Here is a 22,840-nt window from a genome sequence, read left to right on the forward strand (position 1 = left end):
CTTCTCCAAGCTGAAGAGCCCTAACCTCTTTAACATTTCCTCATAGAAGGACATGTTCTGTCCCCTTTATCATTTTGGTCATCCTTCTCTTTACCCTTTTCTAATTCTGCTATAAATTTTTTTGAGATGCGGTGACCAGAATTGCACACCTTATTCCAAGGTGCAGTAACACCATGGAGCAATACAGAGGCATTATGATATTCTCTATTTTCTTCTCCTTTTCTTCTCTGTTATTTCTTAGTATTCTATTTGCTTTCTTGGTCGCTGCTGCATACTGAGCAGAGGATTTCCTCATATTATTCACAATGATGCCTCAGTCCTTTTCCTGAATGGTGATTCCTAATGTGGAACCTTGCATTATGTGGCTATAATTTGGGTTGCTCGTCTATACATGCATCTCTTTGCACTTGTCCAGATTAAATTTCTTCCATTTGGATGGCCAGTCTCATAAGGTTCTCTGCAATTTCTTACAATCCTCTTGTGATTTAACAACTTTGAATGATTTTATAATAATCTGCAGTTTTTTATCACCTCCTGTACAGATGCCTGGGGCACTCTACTATTCACCTTTCTTCCTTGAGAAAATTGATCATTTAGCCCTACTCTCTGTTTTCTATCTTTTAACCAGCACCCAAACCGCAATAGAACATTGCCTCTTATCTCATGACTTTTTAATTTTCTCAGGAGTCTCTCATTGAGGTACTTTGTTAGATACTTTCTGAAAATCTAGGTACACTGGATCAACTTCATGCCTTCCAAAAAATATAGCAGATTGGTAAGGCACGAATTCCCATAGCTGTATCCATGTTGTCTTTTCCAATTAAACTATGGCTCTCAATATGTTCAATAATTTTGTTCTTTAAAATAGTTTCGACCATTTTGCTCAGTGCTGACATCAGGCTCACTGGTCTATAGTTTCTTGGATCACCCTTGGAACCCTTTTCAAAAATTGTAGTTATGTTGGCCACCTGCCAATATTTAGGTACTGAAGCTAATTTTAATGATAGTTTACAAATTACTAATAGTAGGTCTGTAGTTTCATTTTTCAGTTCTTTCAGCACTCTGGGATGTATACCCTCTGGTCCAGGTGATTTGTCACTGTTTAATTTGTCTATTTGCCTTATTACATTTTTCAGTTTCACTAAGATTTGTTTCATTTCCTCTGAATTGTCATCTTTAAATATCACTTCTGGCATGGGTATCTCCCTTACATCTGCCTGAGTAAAAGCTGAAGCAAAGAGTTCATTTAAAAGTGAATTTTAAAAGCCTGGTGCATACATCAGTTGCAGGATACATGAATAAGTTGAGCTTATATGCGCAGACCCTATTTTAAAAAGTGCGTAGATACATGCATAAATGCCACTGCGTGCACATCTCAAAAGTTTCCAAAAAGGGGCGGGGCGTGGGTGTTTCGAGGCCTGACCAAGAGATGTGCATGTAAATACTTACACGCCCCAGTGTATACTGAGATCCTCTGATGCGTAAATTTATTTCTGCTATGGATGAGATGCAAGTTATAAAAGCAAAGGATAGAGCCATTTCTGAGGGGTTTAAAGGGAGGGAGGAATGTAGGCTATCAAACCAGGGGGACTTGAGGACCTAGCTGTTAACTGGGTGATCTGGTGGACGAACTGCTAAATTAGAAATGGTGTGGGCACACGCCCCTTTTAAAATCCCCTGACTTATGCGATAGAAGCAGGATTTATGCATCCATGTGCACGCCCACTTAAAATTAGAGGCACGTTTTCATGGCTAGGCTATTTTATAAGATGCGCACAAGTTATAAAATGAACATGTCCCTGGATATGGGCTGATGATGCACATGCGCAAATGTGCACCCATGCACCAGTTTAAAAAATTACCATCCTAGTGTAATTTTCTTCTCTTAATGCCTTTTTTACCTTTCTATCAACTATTGATCTAACTGACTCCTTCACAGGCTTTTTGCTTCAAATGTACCTGAAAAAGATTTTACTATGTTTTTGCTTCCATGACAAGCTTCTTTTCAAATTTTCTTTGTCTTCCTTATCATTGCTTTGCATCTAACTTTGCTAATATTATGCTATTTCCTGATCATTTGGATCCCTTTCCCATTTTTTGAAGGATGTTCTTTTGGCCATAATAGCTTCTCTCACCTCACCATACTGGCAATCGTATGGCCTTCCTTCCACCTTTTTAATGAATGGAATACATCTGTTCTGAGCTTCCAAGATGCTATTTTTAAACAGTGTCCATACACAAATTAAACTCTTATCCTTTACTCCTTTGTTTTTCTCTAACCATTTTCCTTGTTTTATTATAAACTCCCTTTTTTATTGAGATTTTCCAAAATACATACAAAGAATAAACATTTGCACAGTAACCACTAGAGAGGTACATATTAGATATGATAGTATTTCAATATAATGCAAAAATCTAGAAAAACAAATCTTCCTCTCTCTATAGAGACCAACAATTTAAGGGGAGAAATCAAAATTAAGAGGAGCAAAAAAGAAACATAAGAAATAATCCTATATTATACAATAAACAGCACGTAAACTACCACTCCACTAACATATCATGGATAAACAATGGAAGGCTATGGGTTAGATACTGAGCTCACCTCCCTAGCACTTAGAAACTTCCTTAAGTGTTCAGGAACAAAAAGAACAAAAATATTAGTATTTAATTTCAATATACATTTGCAAGGATAACGTAGAAGAAACGAAGCACTGAGAGCAAGAACTTCTCTGCGCAGTTGAATGAAACCTTTGCATCGTTCTTGTGTGACCTTAGCTAAATCAGGATAAATTCTGACTTGTGCACCTAAAAAACTAGCATTTAAATTTTGAAAATAAGACTTACATAGAAATATAGAAAATGATGGCAGAAAAGGACCAAACGGTCCATCCAGTCTGCCCAGCAAGCTTATGGTAGCATCTGCTGCACCCAACAAGTCACCCCCCTCACTTAGTTTCCGAAAATGTCAAAGTAAGGGCTCTTCTTGGTTGCTGTCTGAGTCCAACTCCCTTTTACCTCTTGCCGTTGAAGCAGAGAGCAATGTTGGAGTTGCATCCAAAGTATCGGGCATGTTGGTTAAGAGTAGGGATGTGAATCGTGTCCTCGATCGTCTTAACGATCGATTTCGGCTGGGAGGGGGAGGGAATCGTATTGTTGCCGTTTGGGGGGGTAAAATATCGTGAAAAATCGTGAAAAATCGTGAAAAATAAAAAAAACGTAAAATCGCAAAACCGGCACATTAAAACCCCCTAAAACCCACCCCCGACCCTTTAAATTAAATCCCCCACCCTCCCGAACCCCCCCCCCAAATGACTTAAATAACCTGCGGGTCCAGCGGCGGTCCGGAACGGCAGCGGTCCGGAACGGGCTCCTGCTACTGAATCTTGTTGTCTTCAGCCGGCGCCATTTTCCAAAATGGCGCCGAAAAATGGCGGCGGCCATAGACGAACACGATTGGACGGCAGGAGGTCCTTCCGGACCCCCGCTGGACTTTTGGCAAGTCTTGTGGGGGTCAGGAGGCCCCCCCCAAGCTGGCCAAAAGTTCCTGGAGGTCCAGCGGGGGTCAGGGAGCGATTTCCCGCCGCGAATCGTTTTCGTACGGAAAATGGCGCCGGCAGGAGATTGACTGCAGGAGGTCGTTCAGCGAGGCGCCGGAACCCTCGCTGAACGACCTCCTGCAGTCGATCTCCTGCCGGCGCCATTTTCCGTACGAAAACGATTCGCGGCGGGAAATCGCTCCCTGACCCCCGCTGGACCTCCAGGAACTTTTGGCCAGCTTGGGGGGGGCCTCCTGACCCCCACAAGACTTGCCAAAAGTCCAGCGGGGGTCCGGAAGGACCTCCTGCCGTCCAATCGTGTTCGTCTATGGCCGCCGCCATTTTTCGGCGCCATTTTGGAAAATGGCGCCGGCTGAAGACAACAAGATTCAGTAGCAGGAGCCCGTTCCGGACCGCTGCCGTTCCGGACCGCCGCTGGACCCGCAGGTTATTTAAGTCATTGGGGGGGGTTCGGGAGGGTGGGGGATTTAATTTAAAGGGTCGGGGGTGGGTTTTAGGGGGTTTTAGTGTGCCGGCTCACGATTCTAACGATTTATAACGATAAATCGTTAGAATCTCTATTGTATTGTGTTCCATAACGGTTTAAGACGATATTAAAATTATCGGATGATAATTTTAATCGTCCTAAAACGATTCACATCCCTAGTTAAGAGCATTAACCCCCACACCAGCAAGTTAACCCCATGCTTATTTGTTTTCCACCCATGCTTATTTGTTTTCCCAGACCATAAAATCTGATGTCCTTGTTGGTTGCTGTCTGAATCTAATTCCCCTTTTCCCTCTGCCATAAAAGCAGAGAGCAATAATGGAGTTGCATCAACAGTATGAAGGCTTATTGGTTAAGGGTAGTAACCACCACATCTGCAAGTTACCCCCATGCACTCTTTTTTTTTCTTTTCCATCCTTTAGCCTTTAGGGATCCACAGTGTTTATCCCATGCCCCTTTGAAATCTTTCACCATTTCTGTCTTCACCACCTCCCCTGGAAGGGCATTCCAGGCATCCACCACCCTCTCCCTGAAAAAATATTTCCTGATGTTGGTTCTGAGTTGTCCTCCCTAGAGTTTCATTACGTGATCCCTAGTTCTACTGATTTCTTTCCACCAGAAAAGGTTTGTCGATAGTGCATCATTAAAACCTTTCAGGTCTGTATCATATCTCCCCTGCACTTCCTCTGCTCCAGGGTGTACATATTTAGGTCTTTCATGCTCTCCTCATAAGTTATTTAATGAAGACCCCCCCCCCCCACACCACCACCACCATTTTTATTACCCTTCTCTGGACCACCTCCATCCTGTCTCTGTCCCTTTTGAAATATGGTCTCCTGAGCTGAACACAATACTCCAGGTGAGCCCTCACCAAGGACCTGTACAAGGGGACCATCACTTCCTTTTTCTTACTATTTATTCCTCTCTCTATGTAGCCTAGATTTCTTCTGGCTTTAGCTATCTCCTTGTCACATTGCTTTGCCATCTTCAGATCACTAGATACTATCACCCCAAGGACTCTCTCTTGCTCTGTGCACAACAGCCCTTCACCCCCCAAGACGTTCAGCTCTTATGGATTACCACACCCCAGATGCATGACTCTGCACATTTTGGCATTGAATCCCAGCTGCCATATCTTTGACCACTGTTCAAGCTTCCTTAAATCACGTCTCATTCTCTCTATTCCTTCCAGCATGTCCACTCTGTTGCAGATCTTCGTATCATCTGCAAAAAGACAAACTTTACCTTCTATCCCTTCCGCAATGTCGCTCACAAAGATATTGAACAGGACCGGTCTCAACACTGATCCTTGCGGCACACCGCTTAACACCGTTCTCTCTTCAGAGTAGGTTCCATTTACCATCACATGCTGTCTTCTATCTATCAACCAGTTTGTAATCCAGGCCACCACCTTGGCACTGACTCCCAAGCTTCTCATTTTATTCACAAGCCTCCTATGTGGGACTGTATCAAAAGCTTTGCTGAAATCCAAGTAGATCACATTGAATGCTGTTCCTTGATCCAATTCCTTAGTCACCCAATCAAAAAAGTCAATCAGATTTGTCTGACAGGACCTTCCTCTGGTGAATCCATGCTGCCTCTGGTCCAGCAATTCTTCTGACTCTATAGTTGACTATTCTTTCCTTCAGCAGCACCTCCATTACTTTTTCCACCACCGAGGGTGAGGCTAACCAGCCTGTAGTTTCCAGCCTCCTCTCTGCTCCCACTGTTGTGAAGCGGGACCACCATTGCTCTTCTCCAATCACTTGGCACCATGCCCTTTTCCAGAGATCTGTTGAACAGGTCGTGCAGCGGACCCGCCAGCACATCTGGGAGCTCCCTCAGTATCTTGGGATGAAACTCATCAGGCCCCATGGCTTTGTCCACTGTCAGTTTTCCTAGCTCTTCCCATACATTCTCTTCTGTAAACAGAGTTTCGTCTACTCCACCCACCTCCATTTTCTTGTTAACTAGTGACTGTCCTTCTCCAGGGTCTTCTTTATTGAACACCGAACTGAAGTATTTGTTTAATATTTCTGCCATTTCTCCATCTCTCTCCACACCTTGATTCTTTTCATCTTTCAATTTCACTATACTACTTTGGACCATTCTCCTTTCTCTGATGTATCTGAAAAATGTTTTGTCACCTCGCTTTACCTCTTTGACAATCCTTTCTTCCGCTTGACATTTTGCTTTCTTAATTACTTTCTTCGTCTCCCTCAGTTTCACCAGATATTCTTCCTTGTGTTCCTCCCTTTGGGATCCTTTATATTTCTTGAACACTGTTCTTTTTGCTTTTATTTTATCAGCCACCTCCTTTGAGAAGCAAATAGGTTTCTTATTTCTCTTGCTTTTGTTTACTTTTCTAACATATAGATTAGTTGCCTTGGTAATTGCTCCTTTTAGTTTGGCCCACTGTTGTTCCACCTTTCTCAATTTCTCCCAGTCTTCTAGTTCTCCCTCCAGGTACTTCCCCATTTCAGCAAAGTCTGTATTTTTGAAATGCAAAACTCAGGTCTTTGTGTGACTTCTCAGTATCCTATTTACGATATCAAACCGTACTATTTGATGATCACTGTTGCTGAGGTGCGCGCCCTCCTGGACATTAGAGACGTTATCCTCGTTAGTGAGCACTAAATCGAGTATAGCTTCCTCCCTCGTGGGTTCCATTACCATTTGTTTGAACAGGGCCTCTTGCAGGGCATCCACTATCTCTCTACTTCTGTTAGATTCTGCAAAAGGCATTCTCCAGTCTGTCTGGCAGATTAAAATCTCCAACAATCTCATTTCTCCCTTCTTTCTCACCTTTTGGATGTCTTCAACCAGATCTCTGGCTAGTTCTTCCGTTTGATTCAGAGGCCTGTAAACCACTCCAGTAAAAATGGATGCTCCATCATTCTTTTTTTAGGATGGCCCATAGTGCTTCTTCTTTACCCCATGTTCCTTGCAGCTCAGTTGCTTGGATATTGTTTTTGACAGAAAGAGCTATCCTCCCCCCTTTCTTTCCTTACTTACAAGTTATTGCCTGGCATGGCCGTATCCCAGTCATGAGATTCCGTGAACCATGTCTCCGTGACAGCAACAACGTCCAAGTCTGCCTCCACCATTAGGACTTGCAGGTCTGGAGTTTTATTGCCCAGACTACGAGCATTTGTGCTAATACCTTTCCAGCTTTTCTCATTCAGGTTACTGCTTTTCTTGGACTTGTTTTGTGTCTTATTCAGATGACTTTTGTTATCCTTTTCACCCACAAAACGTAAGTCCTGAATATATAAAAAAAGAAACAAGCAATGTAGACCTTTCAAACACTTCAAGAGTAGAATTTTCTAAATGTGTTGACAAATTAGATAAGTCTACAATAGCTTGAGGGTGATGCAGTTGACTGGCACTCGATTTATAAGGAAGAAAAAGCACTCTGTCGAGGTTAGGAATTTTTTCAACTGGGATTTTCAAGATTTCAGTAAAATATTTCATAAATGTTAAGTGAAGTAATTTACCCACGACTTTGTGGAAATTGGTAAATCTCAAATTCAAATGTCTGAATTGATTCTCTATAACTTCCAACCTCCTAGATAAAGAAAAGCACTCTCAAATAATTGAAGTATTAACTGCTTGTATATCCTTGACTTCCTTCCCCGAAGAATGAAATGTCTCTGAGTGTTTGTGAAGGATTCTCTGATGATCTTGAGCAACCATACCCAGTTTCTGGGATACAACTTCTAAACAATGGGAGTGATCGCCAAATGATTAGGTCCCAAAGCAAGTCCAATGTGACCACTGCAGGTTTGACAAAAGGGGGAACATGAGAAACTGCATGGACACCTTTTGGAGTGGCAACCGCCACCGGCAAACTCCCCTCTGATGTCTATTCTGGGCCAGAGTCGCCCACAGCGCATCCTGCATCTGTAGCAGAAACCCACCGTAGAGGTGACACAAAAGTAATTTCCCCAACAGATGAAACAATGGCAGCTCCCTCCTCTTGGGCAGCAGCTATGAGGTCATTGCCAAGCGCCCCAGCGAAGTCTGCGTTCCTCTGAGTACTTGCAGGTAGTGGCGCTGAATATCCAGCAGGCTGAGTGAAACTTCCCCCGGTGAAGACAGGACTCCTCTCTCGGTCCTGCCAATGGGGTGCAAAGCCGAACTTCTGTGATGGAGGAAGCATATTCTGAGACGGAACACTGGTCCGTCGGAAACGAGGGCTCAGAAGGGAAAACCCTCCCTCGATCCTTCCTCTTATGTGGCATATTTCAAGAAGGAAAACAGGTTCAAGGGAAGCTAGGAGGAGCAGCTGAATATGCATCCATTCATGCCGCCATCTTGAAATTTCCCCCTTGTGGACTCCCTTTTGAAAGATAAATTGCTGCCTCTTTTTACCCAGGTCAATTTTGTGCGGGCATAAATTGGAACGTAAGCACATAAATGATTTCCTTGCCCCAACTTTAACCTGGGAATGCCACTTTAAAGTACATATACAATCCCTGGTGTAATCACTTCTGTGTGTACTTTTATGTATACAATCTTGGGTAATTTTTAAAAAGCTCATTTACATGCATAAATGCTTTTGAAAATTACCCCATGTGTAACTAAGATGCTTTACTGCACAGATGCTAACATTTACCTTCACTATTTTATTACTTGTTACATATTCACTTACAGCCATTTAATCAAAGTTTGAGTGTACACTCTCAATGTAAAATGTAATTAGAATGAATTTTTGGTTATTTTCCCTACAGTGCAAGAGACATAGAAGGAAAGCTGTTTGAAAATACAGCAAAAGTTAAAAGTGGGGATTTTGGAAACCTTTGCTTTGATACTAAAAAGAGACACAGTGATACAGGGATTCTAACCTATGTTTTGCTCCTGTAGACTTTTGCCTAAAGCTCTAGAGTAGTAATTTATGATGCCCAGCACAAGGATGGCCCGCTGCATTCTCAGTTTATGGCTGTTGCTTGTTCAAAGGCTTTATCTTCTCATCTACAGGAGATCAGTGCGGCACTTGAGTAGGGGGATGGAAAGAAAGCTACGGGAAAATACTGGAGGTGGTGGATGATGACTTCCTGATGAGAGATAAAAGAGGCAGTGCAGGCAATTGTAAAAATAGAAAGTAATAAATTGCCATGAATACTTGGCTAAATAATTTTTAGACAGCAAACTGCAGGATTGAATAGTTGTTTTTTTTTCTTACACAATTGAATTAAAGTACAGAACTGACAATTAAGAATTCAAAGATTAATAGTGCATCTGATATTGTGCTGCTTTTCTCTTCTAACTTTGGAAACCCATCAGGAAAGGTATCCCTGTTCAGGATTTGGTCTTGGTTTCTTCTCGGGGACGTGTGTGCTGGGAATGCCTTTGCTTTAGGTGTGCTGGTGCAAAGTGTATCTTATCTGTATCTCCTGTACATACCTGAGAGCCACCTCATTGTTTAATTTTGCTTGCTGCAAGTTTATCTTTAAGTTATGGTTTCCACTGTGAACCAAAGGACAATGAAAGAAAACTTTTTTTTATATGTACTTAGAGGGTAAGGTGATAACTGCCAACCAAAGTATGCTCCTACTTTTTACTCACAGACTTTATACTAATTTTCAAAGTGAAAGTATACACACACACAATAACTTCCCTTTGAATATTATCTCAGAACAATTACCCATTTTGGGGGTTTTTTTTTTTAACTTCAGAAAATAGCTAAGGCTACTGGATGTTTTCTGGCTTGCTTCTTATCAGTGTCCTAATGCAGCTCTGTGTTTGAATGTCAGGATAGGAGAAGGAAGCGAGAAGCTGCTAGAGGCAGAGAAGAAACTTCAAGAAGAGCGACGTAAGTCTGTCATTCTGGAGCAGCAGCTGGAAAAGAATAAGATAGATTCAGGGAAGAATCTGACTATACAAAAAAGCAGTGCACGGAGCAGGCCAGGTAAGGAAAGATGTTCCTCAGAATATTCTAAAGGTGCTTCTGCTACCTCACCCTGATGAGCAGCTGCAAAGTACAGTGTATCCTACAATGGTAGGACGTGGATATTGGGAACTTAATATGGAACATTCTGCAATTAGATATTATGATGTCAGTTCTATAGCTTTCGTTTCATGACCTGATATTTTTGCATGGTACACTCTGGTACATTTCTAGTCACTGAAATGGTGCAGCCTACTGTAAGCAATGGGACCATCATATTATATGACTGAAATTCCCATGTACACATGTACAGTTCCTTAAGGGTTGTAATCATCTGCTCACTTGCATATCATCTTGATTAAACATTCAACGTTTCTTTCAACTGCGACAAGGCATCAAATGTACACTCTCAGGCTGTTGATCCAGCAGATCCCCTAATGCAGAGCTTTCCCTCAAAACATAGATCTATGTTGGGCTTGAGCTAAGTAGCAACACTTTATTTTGTTCACAAAATGATTTTGACTATTTAAAATAAATAAATAAATAAAAAAAAGTCTGTTTAATCAAGATGAATCTGTAGATGAACTATGCACAAAGGATATTGGAATCTGGTTCGTGATATAATGGTCCTTTTGCTCAAAATTTCTTTGCCCTAAAACTTTGAATAAGGAATTGGATTCCTTACTTACTTTAATTCATTTGGTATTTCAATATTCCTTAGTGGGTTCGTGTATAGTTTTATATTGTACGTAGCAGCCTACTGTGAGACATCCTTAGGTAGGTTATGCTTGGCTGTGGTGGCTTCCATTCAAACCAGTTGAGTTACTGCAAGCTTCCCACAGCCCAGTACTTGTCTGTGCAGCATTTGGCACTATGTGTTTCTTAACACTCAGTCAGGTTAATCCACACCAGTGGGTTATGCACCTCTACCAGCAGATGGAGACCGAGGAAAACTGGCATCACTGTATATATAGCCCTACCCTGACATCAGCCCTCCAGTATTCTTCATCTCCAGCAGATGGTGGACATGCATCTTCCTACTGGGGATTGCTTAAAAAAAAAAGAAAAAAATTTGTAGAACGAGAAAAGAAAGAAATTAATTCGCCCCACTTTCCTGTGGTGATACCTTATGGGTCTCTCCTTCAGTCGAGTTTTCCTGAGGTGCTATCTGCAGATCCCTTCCTCAGAAGAGTGCCTCGGTCCAATAGCTGGTTTTCCGGTGTGAACTTAGCTGTAGAGAGACAAACAGCTGAGAGTCTAGTGGGTGTAGGAAGCCTAGTGCGGTGTTGAAGGACAAGGGAAGTTAATTTTAGGGTTTCCATTCCCCTTCTGGTCTCCGAGTTCGGTGCGCCAATCTGACATCCATTCCCATCTCTGGGGTGCTTGGAGAGTCATGACATCTTAGCGGGTTGAGCAACCTTTTTGGCTAGGCCCCGCTCTCAGGCTTTGCTGAGATGCCGCATGGTAAGCCATCGCAGTGTTCATGTACTTTTTTGCGCACAAGGCTGCCACAAATCGGTGTCTGACGGTTTGCGCTTGCAAGCCTGGGTGTATGCTCAGGTGGGCGCTCAAGTAGGTACCTAACTGAACCATGTATTGGGCGCCTACATTTTGGGCATCCGTAGTGTACACTTATTGGACAGAGTTTGTTTTTGGGTGCCCTGTCCAGGCAGCCACGCAGCTGGGAGACGTACTGATAGCAGGTGTTTATCCACGGCACTGGCAGCAAAGAAGCTTAAGCGCCTTACACTTTGTGCTGCTTGCATCCACTCTAACTTGCGTCATTGCTGCTTGGAGGCTGAGGGAGAGGTCTCCGACTGATTTTGCTAAGCCCCGTCCTTCCCAGCATGATGCGGGAATGGGACAGGAGTGGGGACTGCCAGAGGTTTTGCCTGGTTTTGGGTCTTCCCTAACTGATTCATCAGTGAGGGAAGGTAGCTCACTGGGCACAGGTAAGGATACTCCAGCTTTTACTTGGGTGGAATTTTTTCAAGGGCTACAGTCCTTTCTTCAGGCGTAGTTAGCGGCCCTGGGCAAACCTAACAGTTCAGGATTGCAGGCGGCGGATTCCTGCATACTTAGTGCTGCGGATAAGCGTCAGAGTACGTCTAGACCTGCTGCGGGTCATGCCAATAGGGACCCAGATGGCACAGATGATGAAGCCGATCCTTACTCCCTGGAGGATGGGGAAATTCCTCCGGGATTGGAGCCGTATAGAACAATTTATTTATTTATTTATTTAATGCTTTTATATACCGACATTCATTTGCACAGCACATCGGTTTACAGTAAAACCGAAGAAATATGGAGGGAAATTACATATTAACGATTTGAGTAACTATGTCTTAACAATTTGAACAGCTAAGGAGTTTAAGAGGAGAAAGGAGGTAGGAACCTAAGAGAGCAAAAACAGAAAGGAACAAGTAACTATAATAATTGTAGCTGTAAAGGTCAGCAAGTTGTAGAAGGGGAGGAGGAGTTTTAGGAACGTGAATTGTCAGGGGAGGAGCTTGAGTTGTCAGCGTCGAGAGTATGTGAAGATTATTGGTAGGCTTGCTTAAAGAGCCATGTTTTTAATTTTGGGTATTAGTTTCAAGCCTTAAGTCAGGGGGCATTGTGTTCCAGATGGTAGGACCAGCAAGGGAGAGTGCATGTTCCCGGGTCTGGGAGAGGTTATTGGTAAAGTGCCGTTATTGGCACTTTACCAATGAATCTTCGGGGGAGTTGGAAGTGGAAGGAGGAGTTGAACCAGTTTAAATTTTGGTTGTATAGTGTTTTGTGGACAAGAGTGAGACCCTTGAAGCATATTCTGAGGTGAATGGGGAGCCAGTGAAGGTTTTTTAGTATAGGGGTGATGTGTTCGTCATTTCTGGTGTTTGTGAGGATTCTGGCGGTGGCGTTTTGTAGCATTTGCAGGGGTTTTAGGGAGGTTGCTGGGAGACCTAAAAGTAAGGAGTTGCAATAGTCTATTTTGGATAGGATAGGGCTGTTCTGAAATTGTTTTGATGAAGGAGGGGTCTTAGATTTTTTAGCACGTGGAGTTTGTAAAAACAATCTTTTATTGTTGAGTTTATGAATTTTTTTTATGTTAAACTCATTGGGGCGGATTTTAAGAGCCCTGCTCGCCGGTGCGCCTATGTTCAATAGGCCTACCAGCGCGCGCAGACCCCGGGACTCACGTAAGTCCCGGGGATGTCCGAGGGGGGCGTGTCGGGGGCGTGTCGAGGGGGCGGGCCTGATCCGCGCGGCGTTTTCGGGGCGGGACGTAGCGTTTCGGGGGCGGGCCCGGGGGCGTGGCCGCGCCCTCCGGACCTGCCCCCAGGTTGCGTCCCGGCGCGCTAGTGGCCCGCTGGCGCGCGGGGATTTACGTCTCCCTCTGGGAGGCGTAAATCCCCCGACAAAGGTAAGGGGGGGGTTTAGACAGGGCCGGGCGGGTGGGTTAGGTAGGGGAAGGTGAGGGGAGGGAATGGAGGTAGGCTGCACGGCGCGGGCCGGCTATACGGAATCGATAGCCTTGCGCGCGCCGATCCCGGATTTTAGCGGATACGCGCGGCTACGCGCGTATCTACTAAAATCCCGCGTACTTTTGTTTGCGCCTGGAGCGCCAACAAAAGTACACGAATGCGCCGTGTTTGTAAATCTACCCCTCAGTCTAGTGTGACGCCCAGGTTTCTGACTTCTTTTGTAAGTGGGGATTTTGTTTGGTGAGGGGAAGCTAAGGGAAGGAATAAGTCATTAGATTTGTGGCTTATTAGGAGTTCAGTTTTGTTGGTATTTAGTGCTAGGTTCATGTGATTGAGGAGTTGCTTAATGGTGGTGAGGTGGCTGTCCCAGAGATGGAGGGATTTGGTAATGGATTCAGGGATGGGGATGAGGATTTGGACGTCGTCAGCGTATATGAGGAAGGTGAGCCTTAGATCGGTTAGGAGTTTGCATAAGGGGAGCATATATATACATTGAAGAATGTGGATGATAGGGAAGACGCCTTGGGTTAGTTTGATGGGTTTGGATTCATTCTTGCCAATTTTGACTTTGTAGTGTCTGTTCTCTAGGTATGGGATGAACCATTGTAGTGCGATGTCAGATAGTCCAATTTCAGTTAGTCGGTCAATGAGGATGTTGTGGCTAATGGTGTCGAAGGCAGCTGAGATATCTAGCATGGCTAGGATGAAGGATTGTCCTTGATCAAGACCTTTGAGGATGGTATCAGTGAGGGAGATTATTAGTGTTTCTGTGCTGAAGAATTTATGGAAGCCAAATTGGGAGGGTTGCAGTATATTATGTTTTTCTAGGTGTTCATTTAGTTGATTGTTTACAACTTTTTCCAGAATTTTAGCAAGGAATGGGAGGATGGATATGGGTCTGAAGTTGTTTAGTTCTGAGTGAGCAACGTGAGCCTAAAGCACAGTCACCTAAGTGACCTCGTGAAGGGGAGGGATCTAGACCACCAGATGTGCACCCCACGGCTACCCCTGGACCGGGTGTACAAAAGGTTCACCAATCCCTAGCCCGTCCACTGCAAACAAACAGGGTAGGGATCCCTCACAAGGAACCCTGACCCCTGGGAGGAAGGCTCAAAGCAACAGAAAAAAATACTAGGTACACTGAACAAACTGCAGGTTTATGCATCAGCCACCATTTGCTGGAGACAGAGAAATACTGAGGAACTGCAGGTGACAGGGTATATGAAGCAGTGTCAGTTTTACTTTTCTGTCTCCATCTGCTGGCATGGATGAATAAATTCAGGAGTCTGGACTGATCCGGGTACGTCAGGGAAAGGAAAATTGGTTCTCACCTGCACAATTTTGTTCCTGGAATACCACAGATCAGTCCAGAGTCCCATTCTTTCTGGAAAGGCTGCTTAATTTTCTGCTATGATTCTAGGTTTGATTTATTCCGTACAGGTGTGGGATTCATTGAGAACGTTGGTTGTGTTTTCAAACTCCATTTTAGATGATGGGGGCCTGGTTCTAGGGTGTGATAAATAGTTTAGAATTTTACTTATCTTGGCTTGGGTACACTTCATACTGAGGGACTGAAGCTGGCAAACTGCCTAAGTATTATAGCCTCAGTAAACCTTTTCTTCTCTGTCTCAATCTGCTGGTAGGGATGTAAAATCTACTCGTTTGGACTGATCTATGGTATTCCAGGAACGAAAATTAGCAGGTAAGAACCAATTTTCCTTTTTCGGGGTGGGGAGGAGAGAGGAAATCAGTACAGCTACATGGGATATTAAAAAATACACCTATTCATCCCTCTTCCTCCCTCAGCTGCCTGCACAAAGAGCAGGTGGAAAATGGGTGGGTGTACTTTTCACTAGCTAGTTTGCAAATTCCTGGGTAGTTTTCTCTTTGGAAATTATCTGCGAGTATGTGCGGTAAAATTGCCTGCATGCTTTGCAGCTATGTGAGCTATTTGGATATTGCGCCCCTTGTGCTCTTTTGTTTGGAAAAAAGACTCACAAGCTGTGGATGGAGGTGCTGCCTGTCTGGCTCCTCACGGTACAAACCTGGTTTCTTGGAGCTCTGCAGCAAGCTGTGGCAGGGACTCCGGTCGATCGCTTGTTGTTATAGCCAGACTTCTGTTATGTAGGAAATCTACTTGCTTGTATTTGGGAGCGTGCCACGGGGACACAGAGCAGACCTTCATCCTGCTCATACAATTGAACACTTTGAGACCAAGTGGAATGTTAAATAAATTTCTCTGATGCTTTAAGAAATATATGGGGGATTTTTAAGTGAAAAAAGTTAAAAAAAAAAAAAAAAAAGTGAACTATAATAAACAAAAGCTATAATAAATGTTATACAAAAAAAGTTTTAAACATTTGACAGAAAATGAGAATACAAGAAGTTACTGATTGAATATTTTGTCATGCCTGGAAATTCCTCTGTGACATGGACCTGGATGAATTGTTATGCTTGTGCTTTTGGTGAACTACTATATGTCCTTTCACTTTGAATTACAGTGGGTATAGAAAGTCTACAGCCCCCTGTGGTTTTATAGCCTGGGGACAGGGAAATACTTACAGTACCTGAAGGTAACTTGCCTTCAGTTACCAATGAAAAGATATGAGCCACATGAAAAAGAAAGGGGAGGTAATTTTCAAAAAGATTTACATGTGTAAAACTGGACTTTTGAAAAATGCCACTTTTATGCACAGATCTCCTTTGAAAATTTACTCCATAAGGCTGAATTTTCAAAAGTTTTTACATCTGTAAATGAGTTTTTGAAAATTACTGATATATGCTACTTTTACGCATGTAACTCCTTTGAAAATTCATTGCAAAGTGTTTGTTCCATGTATCCATACATCCTACTCCACAATTGCTAAGAGAAAAATATATTCTAGAATTCCTTAGAAAATAAAGTAGAAATAAAAACATGGAATAGCTAGGTTAGATGAATGTTCACCCCTTTTGATCTTCTTTAGCAACGATAAGTACTTACAACTCTGGTGTAACCAATCATCTTCAAAAGCAGACACAAAGGGGTCGATTGTAAGACCCGCACACACGCGTTCATGTGTGTGCAGTTCCCGGCGCACGCACATGGACAGAGCTATTTTATAACGTGCGCGTGTTATAAAATACGATATCCGCGTGCCTATACAAGGTGGATTTTTAACATCCATGTGCGCATGTACGGGTGGATGGCCTCCTCTGCGCACAGGAAGGGGGGAATTTTAAAAAGCCAGATGTGGCGATGGCAGTACGGCTTCCCCAGTTCTCTCCCAGTCTACTCCAATTAAGGAGCAGACTGGGAGGAAACTTCCCTATACCCATACCTAACCTTCCTACCCTTTCCTCTCTCCTCCCCGACCCCTAACCCCTTCCTAGCTACTTACGGTGTTTTTTGTTCAATTACTTACTGCTCCTTGGGAGCAGAGGTAATCTCTGCGTGCCGGCCGGCTCCTGGTGTGTGCTTCCCTGGGACAGCATCGAATGGCACTGTCCTGGCCCATCCCTGTGCTGCCCCTCCCCACCCAGACCACACCCTCTGGCTAGCCACTTTTCAAAGGCCAAGCACTTCGGCACGTAACGGGGATTACGCGTGTGGCCGGGCCCTTCCGAAAATGCGCGGTGCACTCATGGCCCAGCCACACGCGTAACCCCCATAATTCATGCGCGCAGGCATTTAAAGTGTACTTGCAAGTGAATTGGTCCCACCTATACTGAGTCACATGATGACAGGATAAATTCAGCAGTTCCTGTTGATTCTCTCTGCTTGGTACTGCATTGCAAATCAGAGACTCAACCATTGAGCTGTCAAAAGAACTTCTGTACAAAGCTGTGAAAAGGCACAGGCATGGGGATGGATCTAAAAGAACTGCAAAGTCCTTGAATGTCCCTCTGAGCATGGTCAAGATGATTATTAAGAAGTGGAAAGTGTATGGCACCACCAAGACCTTGCCTAGATCAGACTGCCTCTCCAAACTGGTTAACTGAGCAAGGAGGAGACTGATCAGAGAAATAGCCGAGAGGCCAATGGCAACTTTGACCAGTCTTAATCATGGAAGCCTGTAGCTCTTTCAATGTGTGTATATGACATCAATATCCCAAGCACTCCTCAAATCTTACCTGTATGGTAGGGTGGCAAGAAGGAGTCCATTACTCAAGAAAGCCCACCCTGAATCCCTTTTGAAGTGTACAGAGGAACACTCAGAGGATACTGTAGTCACATGGCAGAATTTTCTACATGATGAAATTAAAATAGAGCTGTTTGGCCAGAGCTCAAAGTGTTATGTTTACGTGATGCGCTGTGTTGGATCTATGCCAGAGAGCACCACTCCTACTATGAAGCATGGTTGTGGCAGCATCATGCTGCAGGGATGCTTTTCGTCGATGGGGATTTGGGCACTTGTTAGGATAGAAGGAACAAATGACTGCAGAAAAATACAGAGGAGTCCTTGAGGAAAACTTGCCGCTGTCTGTAAGAAAGCTGAAACTGGGCTGGAAGTTCATCTTTCAGCATAACTATGACCTGATGCACTGGAGTGGTTAAGGAACAAAAAGGTAAATGTCTTGAAGTGGCCCAGTTAGAGCTATAATTTTAATCCAATGGAAAATCTGTAGCATGACTTGAAGAATGCTGTCCATCTTATGCTTTTGACAGCATTATAAAGAAGATTGATCTAATATTGACAAATCTAAGTGTATAAAGTTGGTGGAGACCTATCCCATTAGACTGCCAGCCATGATTGCTGCCAAAAGTGCTTCGTCCTAGTATTGATTCAGAGGGGCGGAGACACATCCAGTTGTTGGATTTCAGTTTTATGCTTTGGACGCATATATGCTTTGTCCCCTAGTAAAACATTTTTAGTCTAAAATATATGGCGTGTGGTGTGTTGATGAGTGGAAAAGAAATCCTCATTAAAATGCATGCAAGTCTGGCACAACACAATTTTAAAAAATATTCAACAAGGTATAAACCTTTGATCGCCACTGTATATCATGAGACAAACCAAAGAACCTAAGTCCTTGAGCTATGATCTTTATAGCTCAAAACCCTTTGATGCTAATTTACATACAGAAAGGAGGTACCATGTTAACATGCCAAAACCAAAATCCCTTAATAGAAAACCAACAGAGCAGTTAGGTAGTGCTGAGACTTTTATTAGATGTACGGATCTCTTGTATCCATATTGATTGTTTTAATAATTCAAATTTTGTTCCTATAAAAGTTCCCATTATCTGGGAAAAATGTAGCTCTGACAGGCTAATGGAGGATTTAAGATGGAATCTTTGGGACCAGTATTATCCTGCCCAATGTTATGATTTAATCATGAGTATTTAGTGACGAAAGATATTAATCTGAAGCATGAGGAATAAAATGTAACAAGAGAATGTAAGAATCTCAATACAATGTACTGATTATTGTGTGATAGTTATATTATTTTCATGTACTACTTGCCTTATATCTTCTATCTTTAGTAAGCGGTTTTAAAATGTATTGGAACATTTCATTTGATATATGTTGTTCAGTTTATGAAAGCTACCTCTGTAAACTGTCAATAATTGATTTATAGTTATGAATGTTACTTCTGTTAACCATTGTCTAAATAAAATAAATAAATATTAGCACCAAGAAAAGGGACTGGGACAAGGGGAAATCAACTGGCTTTCTCTTAAACATTTGCCTACTTATTGTTTTTAATTCTTACTGCTGGTTTTGTATGTTTTGCTGAACCCTCCTGTTTTTGCTCATTTCATGCTGCCTTTTGCTATATTTTATTGCCTTGTTTTGTTTAACTGTTGCTTTTATTGTGTATTGCTTGCTTTTTATATTAACACTGTAAGCTGCCCAGTACGGAACCCCGATGTGGCGGTATATAAGAATCTGTAAATAAATAAGTAAATGTTCTTTTAATACAAATATAAAGCATGTTTTAGGCACAGGACAGGTCAAAATTAAAATTTATACTCAAAAAAACAAAAAAGACAAGTGGACAAATTGATAATCAAACAACACAAGGAGAACTTCACCTTAAAATGAACTCTTTAAAAAAAAACAAAAAAACCCCCAAGAATTAGTTTATAGCAAGGAGAAAAAAAGACCTCAGAGGTTACATATGCATATAAGCAGACATTTATGGCATATTGACTGATTTAATAATTGGTCAAAAAACTTCACCTCCTATAATTTTTTTCTGAAATTTCCCTTTAATTAGTACATGTTGATTTTTGAAATTTTTTTTTTAATTTATTTGAAAAACAGTTTCTATAAAAATGGAAGACAATCTTTAAGCTGTCATGATCAAACTAGGGGCCTTATTTACCAAGGCTATCGCAGGCTTGTGCTGTTAACGCAAGCCTACGATAGCCTGCGAAGGTAGCGCATGCCTGCGCTACCTAAATCGGGGCGGAGTTGGCCCCGGAAGAGGAGGAGTCGGGGCGTCACCGGGGCTGACTCCGCGAAGACGGCGCCGCCAGCAATAAGGTAAGGGCCTTTTTGCATTCTATTTCGCGCCCAATAGCTACACCTTCTATGGTGGCGCTATTGGGTGCGAAACCGGCAGCACAGGACCACCCCCCCCCCCGGGTCGACCCCCCCCGCCCCCATTAGCGCAATTTTCTAAAGTATCGCAGACCTGCAATACTTTAGAAAATGAGGCACGTAGATGAGGCACGTAGATGAGGTGGAACAACAGTGGGCCAAATTAAAAGGAGCTATTACAAAGGCAACAAATCTGTGTGTTAGAAAAGTAAACAAAAGTACAAGGAAAAAGAAACCAATTTGGTTCACAAAGGAGATGGCTGAAAAAAATAAAGGCAAAAAGAACAGCGTTCAGGAAGTATAAAGGATCCGAAAAATAGTAACACAGGGAAGAATACCTGATGAAACTGAGGGAGATGAAGAAAGAAGTTAGGAAAGCAAAAGGTCAAGCAGAAGAAAGGATTGGTAAAGAGAGGTGACAAAACATTTTTCAGATATATCAGAGAAAGAAGGAAGGCCTGAAATGGTATAGTGAAATTGAAAGGTGACAAGGAGCAAGGTGTGGAGACAGACGAAGAAATGGCAGAAATATTAAACAAATACTTCAGTTCTGTGTTCTCTAAAGAAGACCCTGGAGAAGGACAGTCACTAGGTTAACAAGAAAATGGAGGGGGCTGGATGTGAAGACAGTAGATGGGAATGGGGTAGAAACAACTCATTTTACAGAAGAGAATGTATGGGAAGAGCTAGGAAAACTTAAAGAAGACAAGGCCATAGGGCTAGATGAAGTACATCCCAGGATACTATTGGAACTCAGAATTGTCCTGGCAACTCTGCTGAAAGATCTGTTCAGTAGATCCCTGGAAATGGGAGTGGTGCCCTGAGATTGGAGAAGAGTGGTTATGGTCTCACTTCACAAAAGTGGTAGCCAAGAGGAAGCTGAAAACTACAGGCCAGTTAGCCTTACCTCAGTGGTGGGAAAATTAATGGAGGATCTGCTGAAAGAAAGAATAGTCAACTATCTATTATCCGGTAAATTGCTGGATCCAAGGCAGCATGGATTCACCAGGAGAAAGTCCTGTCAGACAAATCTGGTTGATTTTTTTGATTGGGTGATTAAAGAATTGGATCAAGGAAGAACACTCAATTTGATTTACTTGGATTTCAGCAAAGCTTTTGATAGGGTCCCTCATAGGAGGCTTATGAATAAAATGAGAAGCTTGGGAGTTGATGCCAAGGTGGTGGAGTGGATTACAAACTGGTTGACAGCAGAAAGTGGGTAATGGTAAATGTAACCTGCTCTGAGGAGAAAACGGTGTTAAGTGGAGTGCCACAAGGATTGGTATTGGAACCGACTCTGTTCAATATTTTTGTGAGTGACATTATGGAAGGGATAGAAGGTAAAGTTTGTCATTTCCAGATGTTTCTAAAATCTGCAACAGAGTGGATACGCCTGAAGGTGTAGAGAGAATGAAAAATGATTTAAGAAAGCTTGAAGAGTGGTTGAAGATTTGGCAGCTGAGATTAAATGCCAAGAAGTGCAGAGTTATGCATCTGGAATGCAGTAATCCAAAGAGCTATATATGGGGTGTGTGTGTGTGTGTGAAAGACTGATGTGCATGGACTAAGAGAGAGATCTTGGGTTAACAGTGTCTGCCAATCTGAAGGCAGTAAAGCAATGTGATAGCTAAAGCCATAAGAATGCTGGACTGCATAAAGAGGAATAACCAGCAAGCAAAAGGAGGCAATAATGCTCTTGTACAGGTCCTTGGTGAGACCTCACTGAATACTGTATTCAGTTCTGGAACCCGTATATCAAAAAGGATAGAGACAGGATGGAGGCATTGGAGAAAAGGGTGACCAAAATAGAGTGGGGTCAGTATCGGAAGACTTATAACGAGAGGCTGAAGGGTCTAAATATTTATACCCTGGAAGAGAGGAGGTGCTGGGGTTTTTCATTAGAAAGCAATCAGTAGAACTGTGTGTGTGTGTGTGGGGGGGGGGGGGGGGGCGGTTTATGAGATGAAACTCCAAGGGGGATGACTCAGAACCAACACTAGAAAATATTTCTTCATGCAGAGTGTGGTGGATGCCTGAAAAGCCCTTCTGGAGGAAGTGGTGAGGAGGAAAACAGTTGAAGAATTCAAAGTGGCATGGGATGAACACTGTGGATCAAAAAAGGCTAGAGAATGGAAATGGAAAAAAAATTGCATGGGGGTAACTTGTTAGTGCAGCAGTTACTACCCTTAAGCAATAAGCCTTGATATTTTTGATGCAACTGCAATATTGCTCTCTGCTTCAACAGCAAGGGGAAAAGAGGAGTTGGATTCAGACAACAACAAACGAGGGCCCTGACTTTTATAGTCTGGGGAACTGATAAGCATGGCAGTAACCTGCCCGGGGTAGCAATTACTACCCTTATCAGAAGGCAAGGGATTACTACCCTTAACCAATAAGCCTTAATGCTTTTGACGCAACTACATCACGCTCTGCTTTGACAGCAGTAGGGGGGAGGGGGATGGAAAAGGAATTGGATTCAGACAACACCAACACAGGTCCTGGCTTTTACGGTCCGGGGTATGATTCATAGACAAGGGAAAAAATACAGGACTGCTTCTAAGGCCAAGTCCATAAGCAAAACACATCAGCACTGTCTGAATTTTCAAAAAGGCTCATTGAATAACTGCACAGAGCGGCAGTTGCTACCCTTAAGAGAAACATTGGGTAACCTGCACGGTGCAGCAGGTACTACCATAAGATGTTTGCTGGACAGACTGGATGGACCATTTGGTCCTTTTCTGCCATCATTACTATGTTAGGTTGAAGTGAAATTGAAAATCATATATTTGAATGCGATGTATGCACTTAATATATATGAATGCAGCTTGAGCACTTATCTTATTTTTGCATCCAGTCTTATCCATGTGTAGGAGTAAGCTAGCGATATGTCAAACAGCAATCAGTGAAAATCCC

The 22,840-nt window shown here is 42.8% G+C and overlaps 1 protein-coding gene across 6 annotated transcripts in view; it reads left to right on the forward strand.

The window, feature by feature from the left end:
• CCDC13 (coiled-coil domain containing 13) overlaps nucleotides 1-22,840 on the forward strand; it is a 110,650-nt gene that overhangs the window by 80,712 nt on the left and 7,098 nt on the right. For 3 of the 6 annotated variants that reach the window (XM_029588327.1, XM_029588326.1, XM_029588325.1), the window contains one exon: nucleotides 9,801-9,955. In XM_029588327.1, the coding sequence (XP_029444187.1) occupies nucleotides 9,801-9,955 (155 nt within the window). Of the gene's footprint in view, nucleotides 1-9,800; nucleotides 9,956-15,041; nucleotides 15,101-22,840 lie in introns of those variants that run through there. The other 3 variants (XR_003854449.1, XR_003854451.1, XR_003854450.1) reach the window with 3 other exon arrangements.

The sequence above is a fragment of the Rhinatrema bivittatum genome, chromosome 2 (genome assembly GCF_901001135.1).
Source record: "Rhinatrema bivittatum chromosome 2, aRhiBiv1.1, whole genome shotgun sequence".
Classification (NCBI taxonomy): Eukaryota; Metazoa; Chordata; class Amphibia; order Gymnophiona; family Rhinatrematidae; genus Rhinatrema; species Rhinatrema bivittatum.